This window comes from Simochromis diagramma, unplaced genomic scaffold, assembly GCF_900408965.1.
Source record: "Simochromis diagramma unplaced genomic scaffold, fSimDia1.1 OVJJ01000705.1, whole genome shotgun sequence".
NCBI lineage: Eukaryota > Metazoa > Chordata > Actinopteri > Cichliformes > Cichlidae > Simochromis > Simochromis diagramma.
This window is the reverse complement of record NW_024387448.1, coordinates 4,278,951-4,299,208: the sequence shown is the minus strand read 5'-3', so window position 1 is coordinate 4,299,208 and position 20,258 is coordinate 4,278,951. Positions and strand designations below refer to the sequence as shown.

General features: G+C 41.4%; 2 protein-coding genes across 2 annotated transcripts; both read right to left on the bottom strand.

The window, feature by feature from the left end:
* Positions 1–600: 600 nt before the first annotated feature.
* adnpb (activity-dependent neuroprotector homeobox b) lies at positions 601–9,876 on the bottom strand. The gene is made up of 4 exons (XM_040013821.1): positions 9,326–9,876; positions 6,100–6,216; positions 4,757–4,849; positions 601–4,579 (listed from the first exon to the last, which is right to left on the bottom strand). The coding sequence occupies exons 2-4, from the start codon at positions 6,205–6,207 to the stop codon at positions 1,607–1,609; spliced, it is 3,174 nt and encodes a 1,057-aa protein (XP_039869755.1). The 5' UTR covers positions 6,208–6,216; positions 9,326–9,876; the 3' UTR covers positions 601–1,606.
* Positions 9,877–11,577: 1,701 nt separating this feature from the next.
* Positions 11,578–19,292, bottom strand: dpm1 (dolichyl-phosphate mannosyltransferase subunit 1, catalytic). Its single transcript, XM_040013822.1, has 9 exons — positions 19,115–19,292; positions 18,803–18,902; positions 18,581–18,614; positions 18,417–18,493; positions 16,159–16,184; positions 14,998–15,093; positions 14,812–14,880; positions 14,548–14,662; positions 11,578–12,294 (listed from the first exon to the last, which is right to left on the bottom strand). The coding sequence occupies exons 1-9, from the start codon at positions 19,243–19,245 to the stop codon at positions 12,190–12,192; spliced, it is 753 nt and encodes a 250-aa protein (XP_039869756.1). The 5' UTR covers positions 19,246–19,292; the 3' UTR covers positions 11,578–12,189.
* Positions 19,293–20,258: the final 966 nt, after the last annotated feature.

Sequence of the window (20,258 nt, the reverse complement as noted above, 5' to 3'; positions counted from 1 at the left end):
CAGAAAAAAATACTGAAACACAGGGATCACTTGTGCCTCACTGACTCCATTATTTCAAAATTTAACGACGTTAAATATGAGGCTCCACCACTGTAACAGTATATTTTAGAGCCTGACTGATACATCAGCCGTGCTGGTATTAGCCATGTGCCAGTGTGTCATTATTGGAAATTTTAAATTGACCAATAAATAAGAATTAAAAAATTAAAAAATAAAGATGGGAGAAACACCCTTCACCCATGTTATTAGTGACTGCATAATTTGTCCAGCAGAGGGCATTCAGCAAATTCTCCACTGTTAACACATATTTGGAACACAACAATCAATCCTTCTTGCCACAAGATTATTTTGTACCTTGGTAAGGACTCCTAAATAACACAAACGCAATGCAGTAAGACTTGATACATCATTTGTCTTAAAGAAAAATCATATTTCCACTGGTAACAAATACTGGTATCGGTCTTAAAAATTCTACATCAGTCAGATTATATGGCAGAAAATAAAGCTTAATAAATCCCTTTTAAGAAGAAATGCATTCAAAGCTTCAAAGTCTCGAGTATGTGAAAAAAGAAACCAGTGTCGCTTTGACTGTCTGAGAAGCACAATTACAGCACTTTATTGTTCATAAATGCTAAAGTGGAAAATGAAAACAAATACACACAATTCAAAGAACACATATAAAACACAATATCTTTTTTGGAAAAAAAATGCTTTCACTATTGTGGATGTCAATTTGTTGATTACTGTCCAGTCTTGAAGGGGGAGCAAAACATCGAGTGAAAATTGTGAAAATAGAAGGCAAGTACAGTACAGTCAGGGATAAGGAGCAAGAGGCTTCAAAAAGTGGCTGAAATGCTGCTTTCCACTATCATTCCACAAAAGAATTCATTAAAAATTAAAATATCTAAAATCCAAACAAAACAAAACAAAAAAAAAAAACAAAAAACTGTTCGTTTATTTATAGATATATTATTTTGCAAAGAAACTAGTTTTGGTTAAAAAATAAACATACCAGAAAATACCAGCCACCAAAGCAACACCTATTGTATGTTAAGCATACCAATGTAGAACATATGAGGCTACCTTACACACAGGTAATAGCAAATATTTAAGAGTACATGTACAGCATCATGTGTCCAAACATGTCTAAAAGACTGTACAAATTTACACTACCTATCTGAGGAGAACTACATGAAAAATGATGGATTAGTTGGTCAGCTTCAAAGCCTGACCTCAAAACATCTCAGTATTTTAAGCCAAGCTCAATGGCTACATCACCGTTAGGACTCCACCCCAAAGTACTAAAGTATATAGAAGGCAAAAAACTTTGTTTGGTGTAACGTCAGTATCTTTACACCTTCGCTCCCCCGCTCTGGGGGGAAAACAAAACAAAACAAAAAAACAACATTTAAACTTTGTTCACAAATCTTTACATGAGTCCTAGCTGCTGCCCTTAGAAGTCATTGGATGGCTTGTGTTTGAGTTCCCTTGTCGCTCCCTCCTTCACAGATGCCTAGTGTTGCTGTGCAGTGTCCTTCAGTTCAGGTGAGGCGATCAAATCTTAAGTGCCTCACTTGAGTGTGCGAGTCTTTTGATTTTTTATCAGTCACACCTGCTGCTTGCCCAGCTGGGCTGCGTCTCTTCTGCTTCTTGCTGATGATGGGACAAACTTGGGAATGATGATGGGTAGAGTGTCTCTTGCTTTAGCACTCTGTCTTCCTGAGCCCTCTGTGGGTCCAAAACCATTCTCGACGTGCGCCCCTTCATCTTCATCGTCGTCATCCTCATCGTCATCATCATCATCGTCGTCGTCTGAGAGATCATCTAGATCTGAAACAATCTTGGCCCTTGTCCTTGGTTCCATTCTTTCCTTAGCTCCAGTAAGCTGCTGGTTACCATGGAGATGTACCTCTCCCTCTGCTTCCTTGTTATCCTCCTGCTGCTCTTCCTCCTCACTGTCAGAGTCGATAGCTATAGGTTCGGAGAGGTCTAGAGGCATTTTCTGTGGTAAGGTGCTGTTGATTGTCTTGGGTTGGTCTTTGCTGGCACTGTTGGGATTTGGGGCAGATGGCTTTGCTTTAGTATCTTCCACATTCGCAGCTGGCTTTCTTTTTGGTAGTGGAGCTATGCCACCATTAGCAGCTATAAGCTCCCTGTGTCTCTGCAGAGCCTGCTCCGATAGTCCCATATGCATCCTAGATGTCCGCCGTTTGCCACGTTTGCCCTCGCACACGCCATCCTGACCGAACGCCAGCTCGTGGCTAACTTTGCTGAGCTCATGCATACTGAACCCAAGCAACACGCTGGCGCCCTGGGTTTCACATTCCTGTACGCACTTCCTCCTTGTGTTGACAAAGTGGCTGGCGATGTCAGACTTCCACAGCCACAGGCTGGCTGCCAGCTTCTCCACCTCCCTTTGTGTAGGATATGGTGCTCGACTGAAATACTGTGTTAGAAATGCCTTCTTGGATTCGTATGACAGGTTTTCGTGTCCTTTGGGGTCAAGTGCCAGGACTACAGGTTCATCCGGGTTTTCTACAAATCCGGACGGACCATTGATATCCCTGGGGTGGGCCCTTTCCCCAGGCGGTCCTGGCCTCCTTCGTTTTGGTGCACTAGCCTCAGAGCTATCAAAGCTGGCCCGTTTGAGGGCACTGCTCTGAGCCGGACTGACCCGAGAAGAATGGGCTGCCCGGCAATCTTGCCCATTCTGGGACTTCCCTACACCTCGACAGTGCACCAAATGTAGTGTGATGGTGGAGGCAGTCATGTTACTTGTATAAACTCCCAAGCAGTGAATACACTTGTAAGTCAGTTTCTTTTCTACTGGGTGAACTGTTTGTATAACCTGATGCCTCTCTCTCAGATGGTGGGCCAGTGAGTCTGAGATTGGGCCCTTAAGGATAGAGAAGCAAAGAGGACATAAAGTCTTGCCCACATCCCTCTTGTATGGTACAGATGCCTGTGGGGCAATCTTTGCTGGTACACTGTCAGCAGCCCCTGAAGGTGTTTTGGGTGGGTGCTGAGGCATTAACCTCTTACCTGATATTAGCGAGGCAGACAAGGCTGATGATACAGAGGAGCTATTTTGAGCATGAAATGCCACTGACTCCTCAGGGGCATCTCTCATGTTGTATGTAGTAACAATCAACTGAACGTTTTTGGGATTACCCTGCTGCAAAGTGAGGTCAAAAGTCAGAGGAGAATCTGTGCGTGGGCCAACTCTCTCATCTGGGTGCGACAGCCGCATGTGGGCCACCATCTTCTCAACGTCATTGAAGGTTGCACGGCAGTGTGGACAAGACAGACCGTGGATCAACATGTGGTTTAACAATGTGTCACTGGGAAGATAGCGGTTACAGTAGAGACACTTGCTGGTGAAATTGTGAATTTTCATGATGTAGTTGGCCACAGCAGGCACCTTCTCTGCTTTGTGCTCCTTCTCAAAATGAGAACTGTATACATTCTCCGGGAAGAGCTCATTGCAGATGGTGCAGATTTTCCACTTCTGGGTATAGGATGTGCCAAGGACAGATGAGCCACCTTTCTTAGCCGTAACAGAGGCTACAGTAGTAGCTGCTGCTTGAACACGTGAACCAAGAGGGTTTGATTTGAGTGAGGAAGAAGCACCGAGCATAACTGGGCTCCGTAGGCTGCCACCAGAAATAAGCTGCTTTGCTGCGTGTGACTGCTGTGGCACAGAAACCTGGGCGTTACCGGGCAAAGTAACTCGAACTTGCTGGCTGCCAATAGAGAACGGCTGCGTGGTACCAGCCTTTAATCCTATAGCATCGTGTTTCAATCCCGACAGAAGACTCTGAGAGTTGAAACCAGTCTTTGATGCCATGACAAGTCGACCCAGCTGCTGTGAGCTAGGAGACCTGGTAGAAGCCATTACTGCACCTTTAGGGCCCATCCCAATGATGGTTTTGTCTCCTTGGGTTTTTGGGGGCATCATGATGATGGGTTTGGGACGGGGGACGATCACGCTGGTGTGTCCAATCATTGCAGTGACCTGGTAACCAATCCTCTCGTGGTCCTCAATGACATGTTGGACTAGTGCCTCATAGGTCCGTGGAACAAACAGACACTTCTTGCAGTGAATCTGGTTGCTGCTCACGTTGTTCGTGTTAGTACCGTCTGTGCCACCGTTGTGAGCATTAGCCTTGTCTCCTGGTTTCACAATGTAGGGCTGGGCCACCTGCTGAAAGTGTTCCCGATAGATGTGCTTTCGCACTACATTGTACAAAGGGTCCCTGTAGGTGCACTTTTTGCAGTAGTACACCGCCTGTTCCACACTGTCCCCGCTTCTCTTCAGCAGCCCGTCCTTCATCATGATCCCACCAGCTCCCGCCATACCACCGGGGCCCTGCCGCACAGTGTTATTGGGCATGTGGAAAAGTTTAATGTGTGTTTCCAGAGTCTTTTTGTTGCCATTGTAAGTACAGTAGGGGCAGTTGAGCAGAATGTTGTTTTCAAAGTCCTCGCTGTGTACATTGCGGAAATGGCTTTTGTACGCAGAGAAGTACTTGGATGAGAAGAGGCAGCCAGAACAGCAGAAAGGTTTTGAGCGGTAGTCCTGGAGAGAGAGATGGTAGGAGACAAAAAAAAAAAAAAAAAAAAAAAAAAAGGTTGTTTTTGTGATTTAAACAAATCATTATAATTATATATTATACACGTGTTTAAAATGGAAAAGAAAAATCACAGTAATATATTACAATATGTGCAAAAGAAGTTGTGATTACATGTCACACACCTGGGCTTTGGTATGCGATGGTTCCCACATGCAGACATCCTCCCAGCTCGTGTGCTTTATATACACCTCAGGAGGAGTGAAGTCTTTATAGTCCTAGCAAACAAAGAATTTAACATAAATAAGTGAAAAGATTCAATCACTCAGCAGAACAATACTTGAAACTGTCACAAGACAAAGAATGAAACAGATACGTATATATGGAGAAGTTATTTTTGCCTTCTTGCATGTCAATCAGACACTAACTAGATGAAGGATTTGAGTTTTCCATTTTATTTTAAGTAACTCACACCTGTGACTGCACCCTTTTACAGTTATCTGAAAAACACTTACTTTAAGGTCTCTCATCATCATCTACCAATCAGATATTTGGACCCAATATTAGTCCAGTACAGACTGAAAAAAGCTTGCTCAGTATTGCATCAGTAGCTAGAGGGGGAACTAACAAAGTAAACAAAAAATCAAGGGTCAACAGTTTGCAGGTTTTTTTTATGCTTCCTACACCTAAACTTACAAGCTGCATGCAGCAGTTAGTGACGTAACTGCAAACTGTGTCTAAAGAACTCAGTTGGTGATGCTTTTGATATCGTTTGCACACACTTTTATTTATTGTTTTCATTGTGACTTTTTCAGTCCTTTACATATTTGTAGATGAATTTCGCCCACCCTTCTGTACACTGTTGCTTCAATTCACTGAAGTTAGTGGGTATTCATTTATGCACAGCTCTCTTAAAAGTCACACTGCTGCATTTCAAACTGGGTTAAGCTCGAGACTTTGAGTGGGCCATTGCAGAACCTTGATTCTATTATTTTTAAGTCATTCTGCTGTAGATTTCCTGCTCTGCTAGGAATCAAGACACAGTTTTTGCCTAGCTTTAACAGTTGGACAGAAGGCCTCAGATTTGACTCTAGAATACGTTGGTGTATATTGAGGAGTTGAAGGCTGACTAAGGGACTGAAAGATGCCCACGTCCTATTGTTGCAAAAAAGCCAAAATCATCAACCCTCCACCACCGTGCTAGACAGCTGTTGTGAGGCATTTGCTTTAGAGAAAAGAGACTTTCTCATAGCTTTCTCAATCTTTTCCTAGTTGTAGTGTTATGAACTTTAACATACTGACTGAGGCATGTGGAGTTTGAGATGTTTTTCTGACCACTGCACTGTTTTTTTAATGACGAGGATCATCTTTCTCCTAAATGAAATGACATGTCAAAAAAATGAGTAAACTAATCTTACCATCATAATATTTAAAATACTATTTTAAGAATCCAGTTAATACTTTAAGAAATTATCTACATAGATGCTGCATGTGTAACTGTAAAAAACACCAAAGCCTGCACACTCACCTCTAGGTGATCTCTACAGAACTCCAGGCCAATGTCTCCGAGGACCTTTTTGACATTTTTCCTTGCTTTCCGCAGACTGCCCAGGTTATTGACGGGGAGCTGGAACATTCTGCCTGCCTGAACAGAAAACACAAACACATCCATGCTATCAACAGGTGCAGGGCAGATTTTGGACAGGTGTCTGGTAACTGAAGCCAAAGGTCAGGGAATAAACAGTTAGCTGAAATGCACAGTTTACATGATGTAACCTGCCTTTCATAAATCCTAAAAAAGATTGTGGGTTCAAAACTCCTTTTCAGACACGAAGAACACAGCTTTCAACTGTTAAAGTAATGTCTTTTTTTCTATTTTGACTTTATTATCACTTTACTGAGACATGGAAACGAGTTGTGACTGCAAAGTTTTGTGCAGATGTTCATATGATTTATTGTGACTATATGGACTCATCTGCAAGACACTACAATTCAATGACCCAACTAAACCTGTGTCCTTAAAAAGATTCACTTTTCCTGTGGAATTTCTGCATGTTCGTCACTCAGTTAAGACTAACCCCTGTCTTAATTACAATGGCAGTTTCCACAGAGGACACTCATCTTGACAGGGCAAAAAACACATGAGGTGTTAGCAATACTCTGAGCAATAGCTCTGCTTTATTAAAATACCCCAGTAGGCCAGGGCAAACAATAGAAGAACCACACAACTGGAGCAGGTAAATGGAATTCGGCTGTAATGATTTTTTTTTTTTCATAACTCACACTTGGGCTTTCTCTACGTTGACACATGCCACCAAGTTCTGTCAGAAATAGCTAGCAGCAAAGCTTTTATTCTCTCACAGAGGTTAATAGGGTGATGCAAACATGTTTCCAGAAAACCTTTTCAGACCCCAGAATAACAAAATGTAAATGTTACCCTGCAGAGCTTATGACATCGAGTTGTGGGATTTTTCATAACAGGGTTCCTGCTTTATCTCATTCATTTGCACAAGAATGCATATGGATGCCAGGATACAACTTCCACCAGGCGAGCCAGAGCTCAACGAGTTAGAAGTGTCATTGCTAATGCAAAGACAGAAGCACACAGATCCTCCCAGCTGTTATTATCAATATCACTTATCAATAAAGTGAGTCAGCCAAAGGACACAAGTGTTGTTAATGTATTTACCAAACAGTCTGATGCATTTACTCAAATCAAAGCTCCAAACTACTGAGGTCAAAGGTCACTGATGTACAACAGCATGAAGGCAGCTCAGCGACAATAAACAGTACATTCCCAAACAATTCCTGTGAACACCTCAGCTTATTTCCCCTTCTAGAAAACGCAAGTTGAGTGGGGCTGTGGATTCTACCATCTGTTGGTCCAGTGAGGAGACCTTTCTGTCAATCCGCCCAGCAGCCCCACAGTTCTACTTGCCTCACATTGGTCTTACAGTGGGAACTGAGCAAAAGGGAGTGCAAACCTCACACACCCCTGCCCACTTCCCCTCTATGTGTCTCTATCCTGCTTCCGCCCATTACTTGTAGATGGCGCTAGAGAGGAATTCCATTATGTAAGCCTCCCTATATTCTGCCTGCCCCCTTTTTTCTCCTCCCTGCCTCGCAATACCATCACAGAATGGCGCCTCCTATTGAGTCAGCAGCAGCCTCTACAATATGTCTGCAGTGGGAGAAGGGGAGTGGGGGGGGGGGGGGGTAGGAAGGGAGGAAGGGGAGGGACAGAAGGAGCGAGAGAAATCAGGGAAGGGGGAGGGCGAGTGTGAGAGGATGAGGTGGTGGTGGGTGAGGGAGCAGGGAGAAGGAGGAGGGAGAGTGAGAGGCAGGGTGGGGGAGTGAGTGAGGGTAGAAGGAGTGTGAGGAGAGAGATGATAGGAAAGCAGAGAGGACAGAGTGAGCGACGGAAGTGGAGAGGGGGAAGGGATGGGGAGGCAGGGAGGTTGGACAGACAGGCTCAGAGGGGAGGGTGAGGAAAGGCGGGGAAGAGGCTGAAGGGGGAGAGAGAAAATGGAAGAGGGTGAGAGAGTGGGCGATGGATAGAAGTGAAGGGGGGGGGGGTAAGAAAAGGAGCAAAAAAAGAAAAAAGAAAAAAAAGAAACAAGAGAGGCTGAGTAGGAGGGAAGGGAGGGAGAGAAGGAAGAGGAAAGGAAGGAAAGGCAATAGGAGGCAGCTCTCTGCTTTTCTCAGATCAGGGAGAAGAAAAAGGCCCCCCCTACCCAATCATGGTGGTGTAAAAAAAAGAAGAAAACAGGAGGCCTTCAAGCCTTCAACCACAGAATTCCTCACTCAGTCCTTCACCAGGACACAAAAACCTGTCTCCCAACTGCTGTTTACACTTCTACATTCAATGTAGGGATGAGGGCAGAAGCTTCTGGTGACATCCATGTCCACTCTGACACCAGAAAAAGTTTGAGATGCTTTCAAGCTTTCAATGCACAGTTGTATCATTGAACTTGATGCTTGCCTGCAGCACTTGCTCTTACAGATGTATATGAGGCTGATATTTCCTGATCATAACCTGACTCTTGTCCCAGTCAAGTGACAGCCATCCTCTCAGCGTTACTAGTGCATCACAACCCTCTTCTCACCTGGCTGACCTCTGATCACGCTCTAATCATCTCTGAGGCTTCAAATGCAAACCCGCATGATCTCCGGTACGGCTGTAGACAAGTAAAATGCACAGCCTATACCGGGTTGAAGACAACTCTGTGTCCAGTAATACAGCTACTCTTTCTACATCAGGAGCCTTCTTCGCATCAAAGACCAGCAAGCCCGGCGTCATGAGCGACGGAGACAAATAAATCGTGCGCTGGGTCCACGCTGGTGTCAGTGATAAACATCTGGCAAAATCCAAATCGATTTGGCAGGGAGATGCTGTCACTGACAAAGAATGGGGACACACCGCGCTAAGTTAGCATGCTAGGCTAGCCAAACTCGCACCAACAACACTGGCTGAAATAATAACAATAATAATAATAGTTCCGCCTTCTGTACCCTTATTTAACCACAAACAACACCTGTCTGCATTTAGTTTTTGTTGGCTGCTATAAACAAACCTACTGGACAAGTAATTCAACTTGAGCTTGCGCCCCTTACAGGGAGTAACAGAATATCGACAGCCAAGTTACCTTAGCTGTAGTTCATCGCCACCCACCGCATCAGCGCAGGTAGCTACGGCTAACAGCAAACTCTCACTCCCTCAGGGTAACGCCGAACACTAAGACAGACAAGTTTACCTGCGTTCACATCCAGTGCTCCCGTCTCAGTGAAATGTGTCACCTCAGGATGGCTGAGGCGATGTAGAGACACTTTCACTTGCAAGGATATCTCCGCCAATATCCTTTAAGGTGACAGCTTGCTTCGCCAGAAGAACGAGTCGACCGACCGCGAGTCTATCCTCCAAACCCGACTGTCCCTCGCCGACAAGGGCTATCCTCTTCCCTCCGGTCGGCCAACGGGAGCGAAAAGCCTTGCAGCTTCATTAGACAATTAAAAGCTCCATTCCCTGGAGTGGTGAGGGTGGGCACATGCCTTGTTTTTGAGGAACAACTACTCGTTCAAATAAATCGCATTTAACTCTACCTACGAGTGCCTGTTAGCCGATAACGCTTTGCCCATTCTCTTCTCTGACAGACAATACACATTCAGCCTAGAAACTGCCCTATCCAAAATGGCGCAAATAAAAGGGGCGGAAGTGACATCGACTTGATTAGCATAAATTGTGAGAGCCTCGCGAGGCCGGCTCATTAGAAACTCTTGATTGGTCTGTCAATCAATTTAACCAATTAACCAAATGTATGTTCAAAGGAAAACCCGTGTCGTCTATCAGACCCTGCGGCAGGCATTTGGTGTCGGTGTCTGACTCTGTGGGGTAAACAACCCAACACAGTATTTGCGGGAACTCACCGATAGCGGGCGTCCTACCGGAGTAGGTTTCCACCGGAGTAGTGCGCACGCGCATTCTGGCTACATCTGGCGTCCCCCACCCCATCCCCTCCCTTGTGGAGGGACGGATGAACACAGTGCCTCAGCACTCAGCTGGAGTGCCATGAACGACTGAGGCAACGTTAGGTGGCGCTGTACTATAGCTGCCCGAGCCTACCGAAGTGGCCGGGACTACTTTCCTGTACAGTGCCAGGAGAAAGGCTGCTCCAAAGAATAGTTCTGTTATCAGCACTCAGTCCAGAGTGTCACTGCATTCACATGGATAAAGTGAGGCAAAAGTTCTCCATCAGGTCGGGTGGATTTTTGCCCATCCTACCTTTTCACCCCATCATCGCTGTCACTCACACTCATGCCACTCTATTGTATTCAGGTTTGCTGTGGAGGGCAATGCAATACAGCAGCTGCTTGCCAGCCTTGCATGTGATATTTAATGTCAAGTGTTGATGTTCAGTCTCCTGACTGGCTGAGGCTGTGGAATGGGTTGTTCATTATGAGCTAGTTTTCAAGGGGCAGACGCAATAATAATAATGTGTTCTTCCAGTTAAAGCACATTTATACCATTTAGCATATCAGAGCTGTAGAGGCTTGACCATTAAAGTCTCAGGAGCAGTATGTAAAAGCGTAGTGGGGAGAGCTATGAGATATAATTGAATGCCCCAAACTCCTGTTTCAAGGCCAGCAATGAACCTTATTACTTACCATATGTCTGGGTAAGCCTCTGGTGAGACACAACATCTGGCTTCTGTTTTCAGTTTAAATAAGTAGTTTTAGAGCTGGGGTTCAAACATCAGTGAGGTCCAGAATTACTTCTCTTTATATATCGGATTCAAAATAAAGCCACATGTGCGATCAACAGTATTGAACCACTCAGAGCTGTGATCAGTGTACACAGTTCTTGATTTTATGCATGTGAAACCCAACTCGAGTTTTTAACTAATAAAAAAAAAAGCCTACACTTTCGAAGAGACTTGGTAAAGGTTTTTTTATAGTCCCTCTTTAACAGGACCAACTGTATACGGAAATATGGATGATGAGTGTTATGTTTGTAAAAACAAAGAAACCAACACAAAATAATAAAACACAAAATAATTTCTTTACTTGAAATTTAAATAACACAAGGGAAAAGGTTACTCAGTGGCCAAACACCATCACTGATCAACTCCTCATCAGCCTAACCCTCTGAAGAGAACACGGTCGGAGTTACTGTAGGGTGGTCCAAAAGTTTGGATGTAGTTACTCCACCTCCCGTTAACTCCGTTGTTCAGGAATTGGTCGCAATTCAGCGGGGGCCCTGCAGGGGGCACTGGCGACATTCTCCATAATGAAACAACTTATGTCCTTGACTTTTTCTTACACTGAAACTCATTTTGTCCTTTAAATGGTAGCATTCTGCTAATACACGCAGACTTGTCAGTAGACTCGCGTGATAACAGTGGAATCCAAAAGGTTAATGGTGTTGTGATTAAATGCATTTACAGCAATCTGAAAACCAGTAAACAATCTACAAATGGAACTTTTTCCCCCCTAATATGCAATGAAGAAATGGGAAGAAAAATATTTATTTGTTGAGAATGACAGAGTTAAACTTCCATAAGGGCCGTATAGAGTCACTACTACAACAATTATCAGGAAAAAGCCAATTTACTGAAAAATCTTGGAGGTTCTGTGTCCAAAATATTAATAAACAATCAGGTTTATTTCAGGCTTTAAACTCCTTAAAGAACATCAGTAAGAGAAGCTGCCTGCATCCCAAAAGGAAAAAAAATCTCAAGGCCAGTGATAAAAAACAGTTTAATTCTATACAATCAATCATAGGTGGAGCACTTCAGTGTGCACTTTAAGTCATGTGACAGCTTGTTAATGCAGAGTTCCGTCAGCTGTCTGGGCCGGGAATAATGAGACGCTTTGCCAGAAACTAATTAAAGAGGATGATGGGAATGTAAAGCACTATGTTTCTTTTGTATTCTTAAAGGTCTACTGACAGGGACTTCTTTTATATTTACACCTAACAGGGAGAGACGTCTCCCTTGGTATTTGCTGTCATGTTGCTGTCTGACCACAGGCAAGTGGAGTTTTTTTCCCCCTCCTCATTACAATTCTGATAGAACTGTATTAAACACAGTAAGACTACAGGCCTGTGGATTTTACAAACTGATCATGTTGTGGCAAAAAGCATGAGCAGTCCCTTTGCGTACGATACGATCTCATTCCCTCCTAGTTTGGACTCTCCATAAACTCGGTCCACAAAGGAAATGGGTACCTGTTGGAAGAACAACAGATTTGTTTTACAAGAAAAAAAAAAAAATCAAAAAAAAAAAATCAGAGGATTCACTAGTTAAGAGAAGAGTTAACATTAGTTTAATTTACTCTGAACACTTCCTTTAGCTTAAAAGCAGACTTTATTCATATCTAGAAAACTGTCTGTAGGTGCCCATATAGAAGAGAAATAGTAAAAACATATTATTTACTCATGAACGTGGCCACTTTCTCATTACTTTCATATATTTTTTTAGTTTCATTATATAATTTTTCAAGGGATCTTATATGTGTTTTCACTCTTGTATGAACACTGAGATAATATTTAACTTTACCTAAACTACAGGAAGTGACTCCATAGTGTGGACATCATGGGTTTGATACCAGAAGGAGGCACAAAGTCAGCCTCAAGGAGTGTACAAGTTACTGCACTCTTGAGGGGTGTAATAAGAGGGAAAATCAAGTTCTTAGCAAGCTATCTGGAGCTTAAAGTCTGAGGTTTCTGTGGGTGAAAGTGGATCTCTTTTTACCTGGCTAAATCACCATGGTAACTTATGCTGAACACACAACCTGCTTGGGAGCGGGTTGTGTTCAGGGTTTCGGTTTAAAACTGCTGGAAATTTTCACAGATTCTATTATTCACGTCATGTTTTAAGTGCAATATAGATCCTCTGCTTGGGTGACTTCACAGTGTAGCAGTTAACACACTTGTTCAACAGGAAAAAGGCTGAACAAAAGACTCAAATCCCGCTCTCGTTGTGTTAGGAAAGAAAACTGCCGAATCACATATTGCGGAGCTACAAGCTGCAGTGACTCTGTATGACATTGGAGGAGCTGAGAGTAGTTATTATGGATATAGAACACATTTCCTATGTGCATGTTATGGGAATGAATTAATGCATGTATTAATTTGGAGTTAAATATTTTTATATTTGATTCTCATCTACTGCTAACTATTTTACACTCCTGGAATTGCAGCTACTAGAAAACAGAAGTAAACAGCAGCACCGAAGGCGCACTCATCATTAAAATAATTCCCTTAAATTAAAAGGTTTATTTTACTGCTCTGTGCACTAAATCCCAAGATTAATAACTTCTACAGCATTAATTATCTGCAACAGTGCTGCATTTCACTCTTATGTTTTTATAGATTTTAAATGATCAATTTATCATCATCATCTAATAATGTTATTCAAAGGGATCTTTGTAAGCAGAAGAGTCACATGACGTGTCAAACACCTCGTTTTATGTGAGCACGCTGAAAGCAGTTTTAGATTTTTTTCACACTAGTTAACACAATGAAAGCTGGCTGTATTGAACTTGTTTCATAGTATACCCCTCTGCTGTAGAACTCATGCACTTCTATCCACTGTGAAAATCCCTAGGGAAATAATAAATAGCCAAAAGTACGTAACAACAAAAGCACAGACTAAAAATAAATAAATAAATAAATAAAATAAAGAGAGACTTTCTATCACAATTAAAGCATATTATAAGTAAAACAAATCAGTGAGGACACAGTGTTTTCAGCATGAGTACCACAGTCATCGAGCCAGAGAAAAAGAGCGACTGTCATCTGACTAACCCGTAAATGTCACTGTATACCTTCTAGCAAGAGTAGTGGCTTTTAAGCTACACCTGCTCTAATAGGATATTTAATGCAGATTTTATTTTATTTTATTTTTTTAAATTGCTCCTCTATCCTATATTTAAAAAAAAAAAAAAAAAAAGTCTCAAACATGCTATGAAGTCTATTTCTGTGTGTATATGACCCATATACGCATATTGGTTTTGAAGCTATGTGGTCTGGACACAGACAAAGCTGTGAAATTGCCCTAAAGACTGGTTTTAAAATTTATTACAGCACTTCTAAAAGTGAATAATGAAGCAGAATGCAGTTTTAAAGCTCCTAATAGCAAGCCAAAAACTGTAAATCATTTATAAAAAAAAAAAAAAAAAAAAAAAAAAAAAAAAAAAAAAAAAAAAAGAGAGAGATACTTATTACTCCTTTTTTTAAACAAGTCAGCAGCTTCCTGCTCACACAAATCAGACTGATTAAATATGAGAATCAAATCGTTTTCTTGGCCTGCTTTTTCATTTTTCTATTAGCATAAAATAAAGAGGAAAAAAGCACTCAAAAGACATGAATGACAAAAAAACCCACATTTTCTTTAATCCCCAATTTTTAATCCACACACACAAATGATTTCTCTCACACTGAACTACCTGAAAATTAAACACAATAATAAACACTCACCTCTCCGATTGTGTAGTTGAGTTGTCTGGCTCGGACGATCATTTCCATCTGAAAGACGTAGCCTTTGGACACACACTGCTCAACAAGACTCTCCAGCACCTTTTTCTTGTATAGTCTGAAGTCAGTCAGAGGAGGAAAATAAATAAAATAAATAAACAATAACAAAAAAAATAAATAAACACAGCAGTAGTGAAAGAAAATACAGCTCTAATGTAAGAGTCAGTAGCACTTAATTCACAGCATCACAACAGTAACACCAATTACCTGAAGCTGCCTGTGAGATCTGAAGCACCAGGTCTCAACAACACCTGAGCCAAAAAGTTGGCCCCCCGACTGTGAACAAGAGGAGGAAGGGGAGGAGAAAAAAAAAATAATGAAGAAATATAAAACGTCAGCCTCTTGCCTATTAGGTGAGTGGAAACTGATTACAAAGTGTTAACCCGTAGTGACCTGATGAGTTTCCTGCGAAGGTCCCAGCCGTAAACCCCTCCGTTCCCTCGGTATCGAGTACCAGAAACCAGGTCGTAATTGCCTTCCTTCTGCTTCCTGACATAACAAAAACAAAAAGGTATTTGAAATAAAGGAAAGACACTAAAAACTGTCATCCGAGGCAGAGGTACTGAACAAATATTAATCTCTTGGAGCTGATTTAGTATTTGTTAGCTGAAATATTTGGCTGATACTGAGCTATGACAGACAAACAGTGCTGTGCAAGGTTTTTCTTTTTGTTTTTTTTCCTCTACATCCGTCCGATCAACAAACAATTTATTTATTTATTTTATATTTACTCAGGTTATGTCTAACATTAACACTTGTTTGCTATTCTATGACTGTATGTATCAACATATGTTACCTGAACCAACACTTTACTCTTTTCATACACAACATGCAGACAGTGAGGCTTGGTTTCCTATGACCCAGTACAAAAGCAAGTCTTTTTGCATCCAAAAGAACTGCCCCCTGCTGGCCATTAGAAAGAATGTAGATGAGCATTGGCTTCACATAAAGGCAGAGCGCACATTACTCTAAAGCAGAATTTGTGATTAAATTCAAAATGCTGTAGCTGCTGCAGCACACAGCTCACTGCTACATCACACCTACATGGATTTCAGTTATTCAGCTGAACCTCTCCATCATGCTTGTGTTGTTGGTGCCTATTGGAGTTGTGCCAAAACATAATTTGTAAAATTCTGAGAAGTTTAGAAGTGAATATTTGGGTGTAACCACCTTAAATGTAGCCTAAAAATCATTGGCATTCAAAAAACAAAAAAACAAAACAAAAAAAAACAAAACATGCAGCCATGCACACAGATTCACTGGTGTCTGTAGACATTCAAGTGCTACCTTGACTTCTCATATGTTGATGATGATTAGAATTTAAAAAAAAAAAAAAAAAAATCCAAGTTTCCTCATATTTCATCAGTGTTTGCAGTTCTGTCACCACTGATTTTCAGTCCACCATATCCCAGCCTTTCCCCCCCTGTTTCACAACTGTAGATTCTTTCTTTATTCCCTGTAAATCACCACTGGCATTGGTCCCTAAAATCCAGCCAGGTAAGTCTGGCTCTACAGAAATAAAAATATAGGAAATGGGAATTCAGAGACACTTACTGAATAAACTCTGGGATAAACTTGGGCTGAAATGGAAAAGAAAAACATTAAGATTATTGCTGACAAGAAATAGCAGACAGAGAACATGTTGTACATAACATTTTAGGCACATTAGAAATGGCAGAATGTATACCAGTAACCTGGTATCTTGCTGGTTGTAGGTAAGAACAATTGACGTTTTAGGCTTCAGGGCAGGTCTCAAACTTAAATGAGCTGTGGACCACTGCTGGTACGGTCATTTCATTGGAGGGCCACTTTAGTCTTCAAGTAGTACACTAACAAACAAACCTGAAAACACCCACAAATATTTCTGAGAATGTAGTGTTTCGTTTGTTTGTTTTTTAAATTTCAAATATTGTGTAACAAGACAAAACTGCAAATGTGAATACACATTTTTTTAGCCCTTCATTGACCTACCAAATAAGCAGACATAAGTTCACACATTAGTTCTTCAGTGCTAGTGAAAATTGTTTTCTTTACAAATAACTCTCTCACTGAACTAACACAGTCAATCAATCCCTGAACATGTTTATACTCGCTCTTGTTGTCTGCATATTAAATGGTAAATGGCCTGTATTTATATAGCGCTTTACTAGTCCCTAAGGACCCCAAAGCGCTTTACACAACCAGTCATCCACCCATTCACACACTGGTGATGGCAAGCTACATTGTAGCCACAGCCACCCTGGGGCGCACTGACAGAGGCGAGGCTGCCAGACACTGGCGCCACCGGGCCCTCTGACCACCACCAGTAGGCAACGGGTGAAGTGTCTTGCCCAAGGACACAACAACCAAGACTGTCCAAGCCGGGACTCGAACCGGCAACCTTACAAGGCGAACTCCCAACTCTTGAGTCACGATTGCCCCAATAGTTTTTTGGTTTTTAAAAAACTTATTATATTAACACTCAACAACAAACAGTAACTTCAAGAGCCAAACTGCATTATATTTCTTCACGTCAATATACGGGGCCGCAAGTAGGGGTGACGTGGGACGCAAGCAGTGTTGGTCAAGTTACTTGAAAAAAGTAATCAGTAACTAACTACTGATTACTTCCCCCAAAAAGGTAATCCCGTTACTTTACTGATTACTTATTTTCAAAAGTAATTAATTACTTAGTTACTTTTTAAAAACACGAACCTGAATAGGTGATAAAGCGATAGATCTTTCAGCCCAATTCAACTTTTTCTACATAATCCATCATACAAAATGTAATCAAATGAAAAAGTCTCTTTTTAAAAACTTGTTTTATTAGTTTTAGTCTTTTAACTTTATGCATCAAGCAAAAATTTAATTATATGCAACATTTACTGACTGGAAGAAATTTGTTTAATATTTAAACCTATTTTCTGCACATTCCAGCACATAAAATATTTTTTTATTATTTTTTTTTATTATTATTTTTTTAATTCTTTCAAATAGATGCAAGTAAAACACAGCGGAAAATAAATAAAGTCAAAGACTAGCGGTCCTTTTGCTCTATTTTCACCTGTAAAGCAGGAGTAGGTTAGGCGGAGGTTTGCCCTGGTGCAGGTGTGCCGCAGCGGTCAGTGGAAGAATCTGCGAGTTTCTCCGTGAGTTTCCCATTACATGGTAGCGCATTCGGTACTTGCTTGGAAGTTTAGGGGTTTTTTTTCGCTGTAAAAAGAAGTTTTCTTCCCATGCACAATGGACGCTAATGTTTTTGTCACTTTTTATGGAATCAAACTTAAAGTAAGGTCAGTACTTCCACGCTTTAAACGCTGCATGCTCATACTCTCTCCCGCACTCGATATGTTATCCATTGTTGATCTGCACACAGCTGTTGTCACGAACGTCGCACTCGCTTATGTCACTGTCATGAGACATTCTCGCAAAAAAAATCACGGTTTTAATAACGCAGTAATGCAGCATTCCTACGGGAAAGTAACGGTAATCTAATGACCGTTTTTGCAAAAGTAATCCCTTACTTTACTCGTTACTTGAAAAAAGTAATCGGATTACTGTAACGCGTTACAGGTAATGCGTTACTGCCCATCTCTGGACGCAAGTGGCTCCCGGGCTGCGAGTTTGAGACCCCTGCTTTAGGGAATAGTAACGAATTGTCAGCCGATCTAAAAGAAGTAACTGCTGATATACGATTAACCTCTTAATCAGAAAGATAACCTTAAGAGTTGATATTGAGACTGTAAGCTAGACATGTAGAATTTTACCACTTACTGTCGTCAAGCAGTTAAAAGACGAACACAGACAGTATGACTGAAACATGCTGCACTCACATGATGGGAAAGATCTGCATCCATTATGATGATGAAGTTCCCAGAAGCATGCTTCATGCCGTGGATGTAGGCAGTGCCTTTGAAAGCAAGACAAACATTCTTATGAGCAGATAACAAAATGTACTAAAGCTTACACACTCATTTTGACATAGTTTAATACTTACCTAGGCCTAATTTTTTTGCTCTTGGTCGTAGCAGCTGAAACACAAAATAGTTTAAGTAAATCCTTTGGCATGGACAGTAAATACTATGGCAAATAGTTCCCAAGCAAAACAACGTTATGACATATAAAATGCGCTCTTATTTCATAAATGTATCTAACTTTCGTGATGTACTGTTGGTACTTCTTAAAGTAACATATCTATCTTTACGGCTTTAATACTTACGATCTTGTCCTCCCCATAGACTTTCTGAAGCTGTTCTGCCACCGCCAGTGTCCCATCTGGGCTTCCGTCGTCAATAACAATTATCTCGTAGTTAAAACCACTGCAAAAAAACAAAAACAAAAGGCAAATGAAATATAAGAATACGGCAGCAATAAGTAAGCTTAACATTACCCTTACAGCTCTTATATTCTTGAAATCCTACACTGACCCATTGAAGCCGAGCAGCTGACACTAGTTTAGTGACAGCTCATCATTGACTTCCACCGTTAGCTAGCACAAGCGGAAAGCCTTTGCTAGTTCCCAGTAACTCACCTTTCCCCGAAATACTTGACAAGCAGCCACACTATTAAAGGCAGGTTTTCTCTTTCGTTGTAGGTGGGTAATAGTACTGAGTATTTGTCCCCGCTGTCTCGGTTTGGCCGGGAAGTTTTCCTGCTTGCCATGGCGACGTTGAGCTTCTGCTCCTTCTTCCTTATATTATTTATAGGTGGTTAGCAAACAGCAAAATGGTGCATTACCGCCACCAACTGGTGTGGAGTGTGAACCTAAATGTCAAAAAACGCCGTTAATCTCGTGCAAGTTTTTTTTTTTAATATCTTTATTTAATCTTTAAATAAAATAAAAAGTAAAATTAAACAGTATTGCATTAAAGGTTTTGTACTTACAGAAATTGTGTACCAGAAACAAACAAACAAGCATTAGCCAGAACATACAATACACATACGCTAGAGGGGGGTATCTAATTAAGCCAGAGAGTAAAGTGATTGAAGGATCTTCATTTTTTTTTCACATACAACAATAGTTTTTATAGCTTTAGGGTTAGTATATTTCTGCAGTATATAGACTTAAGATATATTAAGGAGCTCTGCCACATTGGCCTTTCTGATAACAGATTCAGCCGCCTCCCCGGCTGCCACTTGTAGCTGGAGAGTATCAAGATGGACAGGAATCCAATTATTGCTGAGAAGATACCCACTGAGAAACCAGTCAGTATTTCAGAGAGCTTTTACCTAGTCAAAGAAAGCTTCCTGTGCAAAGAGTGTCTGAATAGGTGCCAAGCTGAGAGGAAGGAGCTGAGGGAGGAATAAATACCATACTGTGTTCTTAACTCAAGAGTGCCTTTCACTTACAGTACTGCATGTTACTCTGATCTGTACTCTACATAGTACATAGATTATGCTTATAACTGCATGATAATTAGATACAAATAAATTGTTTTGACAGTCTGTTGGGCCTAGAGGGCAGCAGAGAGCACAATATCTCTGAGTACCTGTCACTGACTTTAAACACTTACCGTATACAACTAAGAAGTTACCGGTATGTGAAATAATATTTCATGTTATTAAACATACAAACTGTATCTTTTCCATGTGATCATAATTCATTCATCATGATCATCATCATATATGGAAAAAAATAAGTTCCTGAAGTCTCTAAACCAGAAAAGAAAGACACA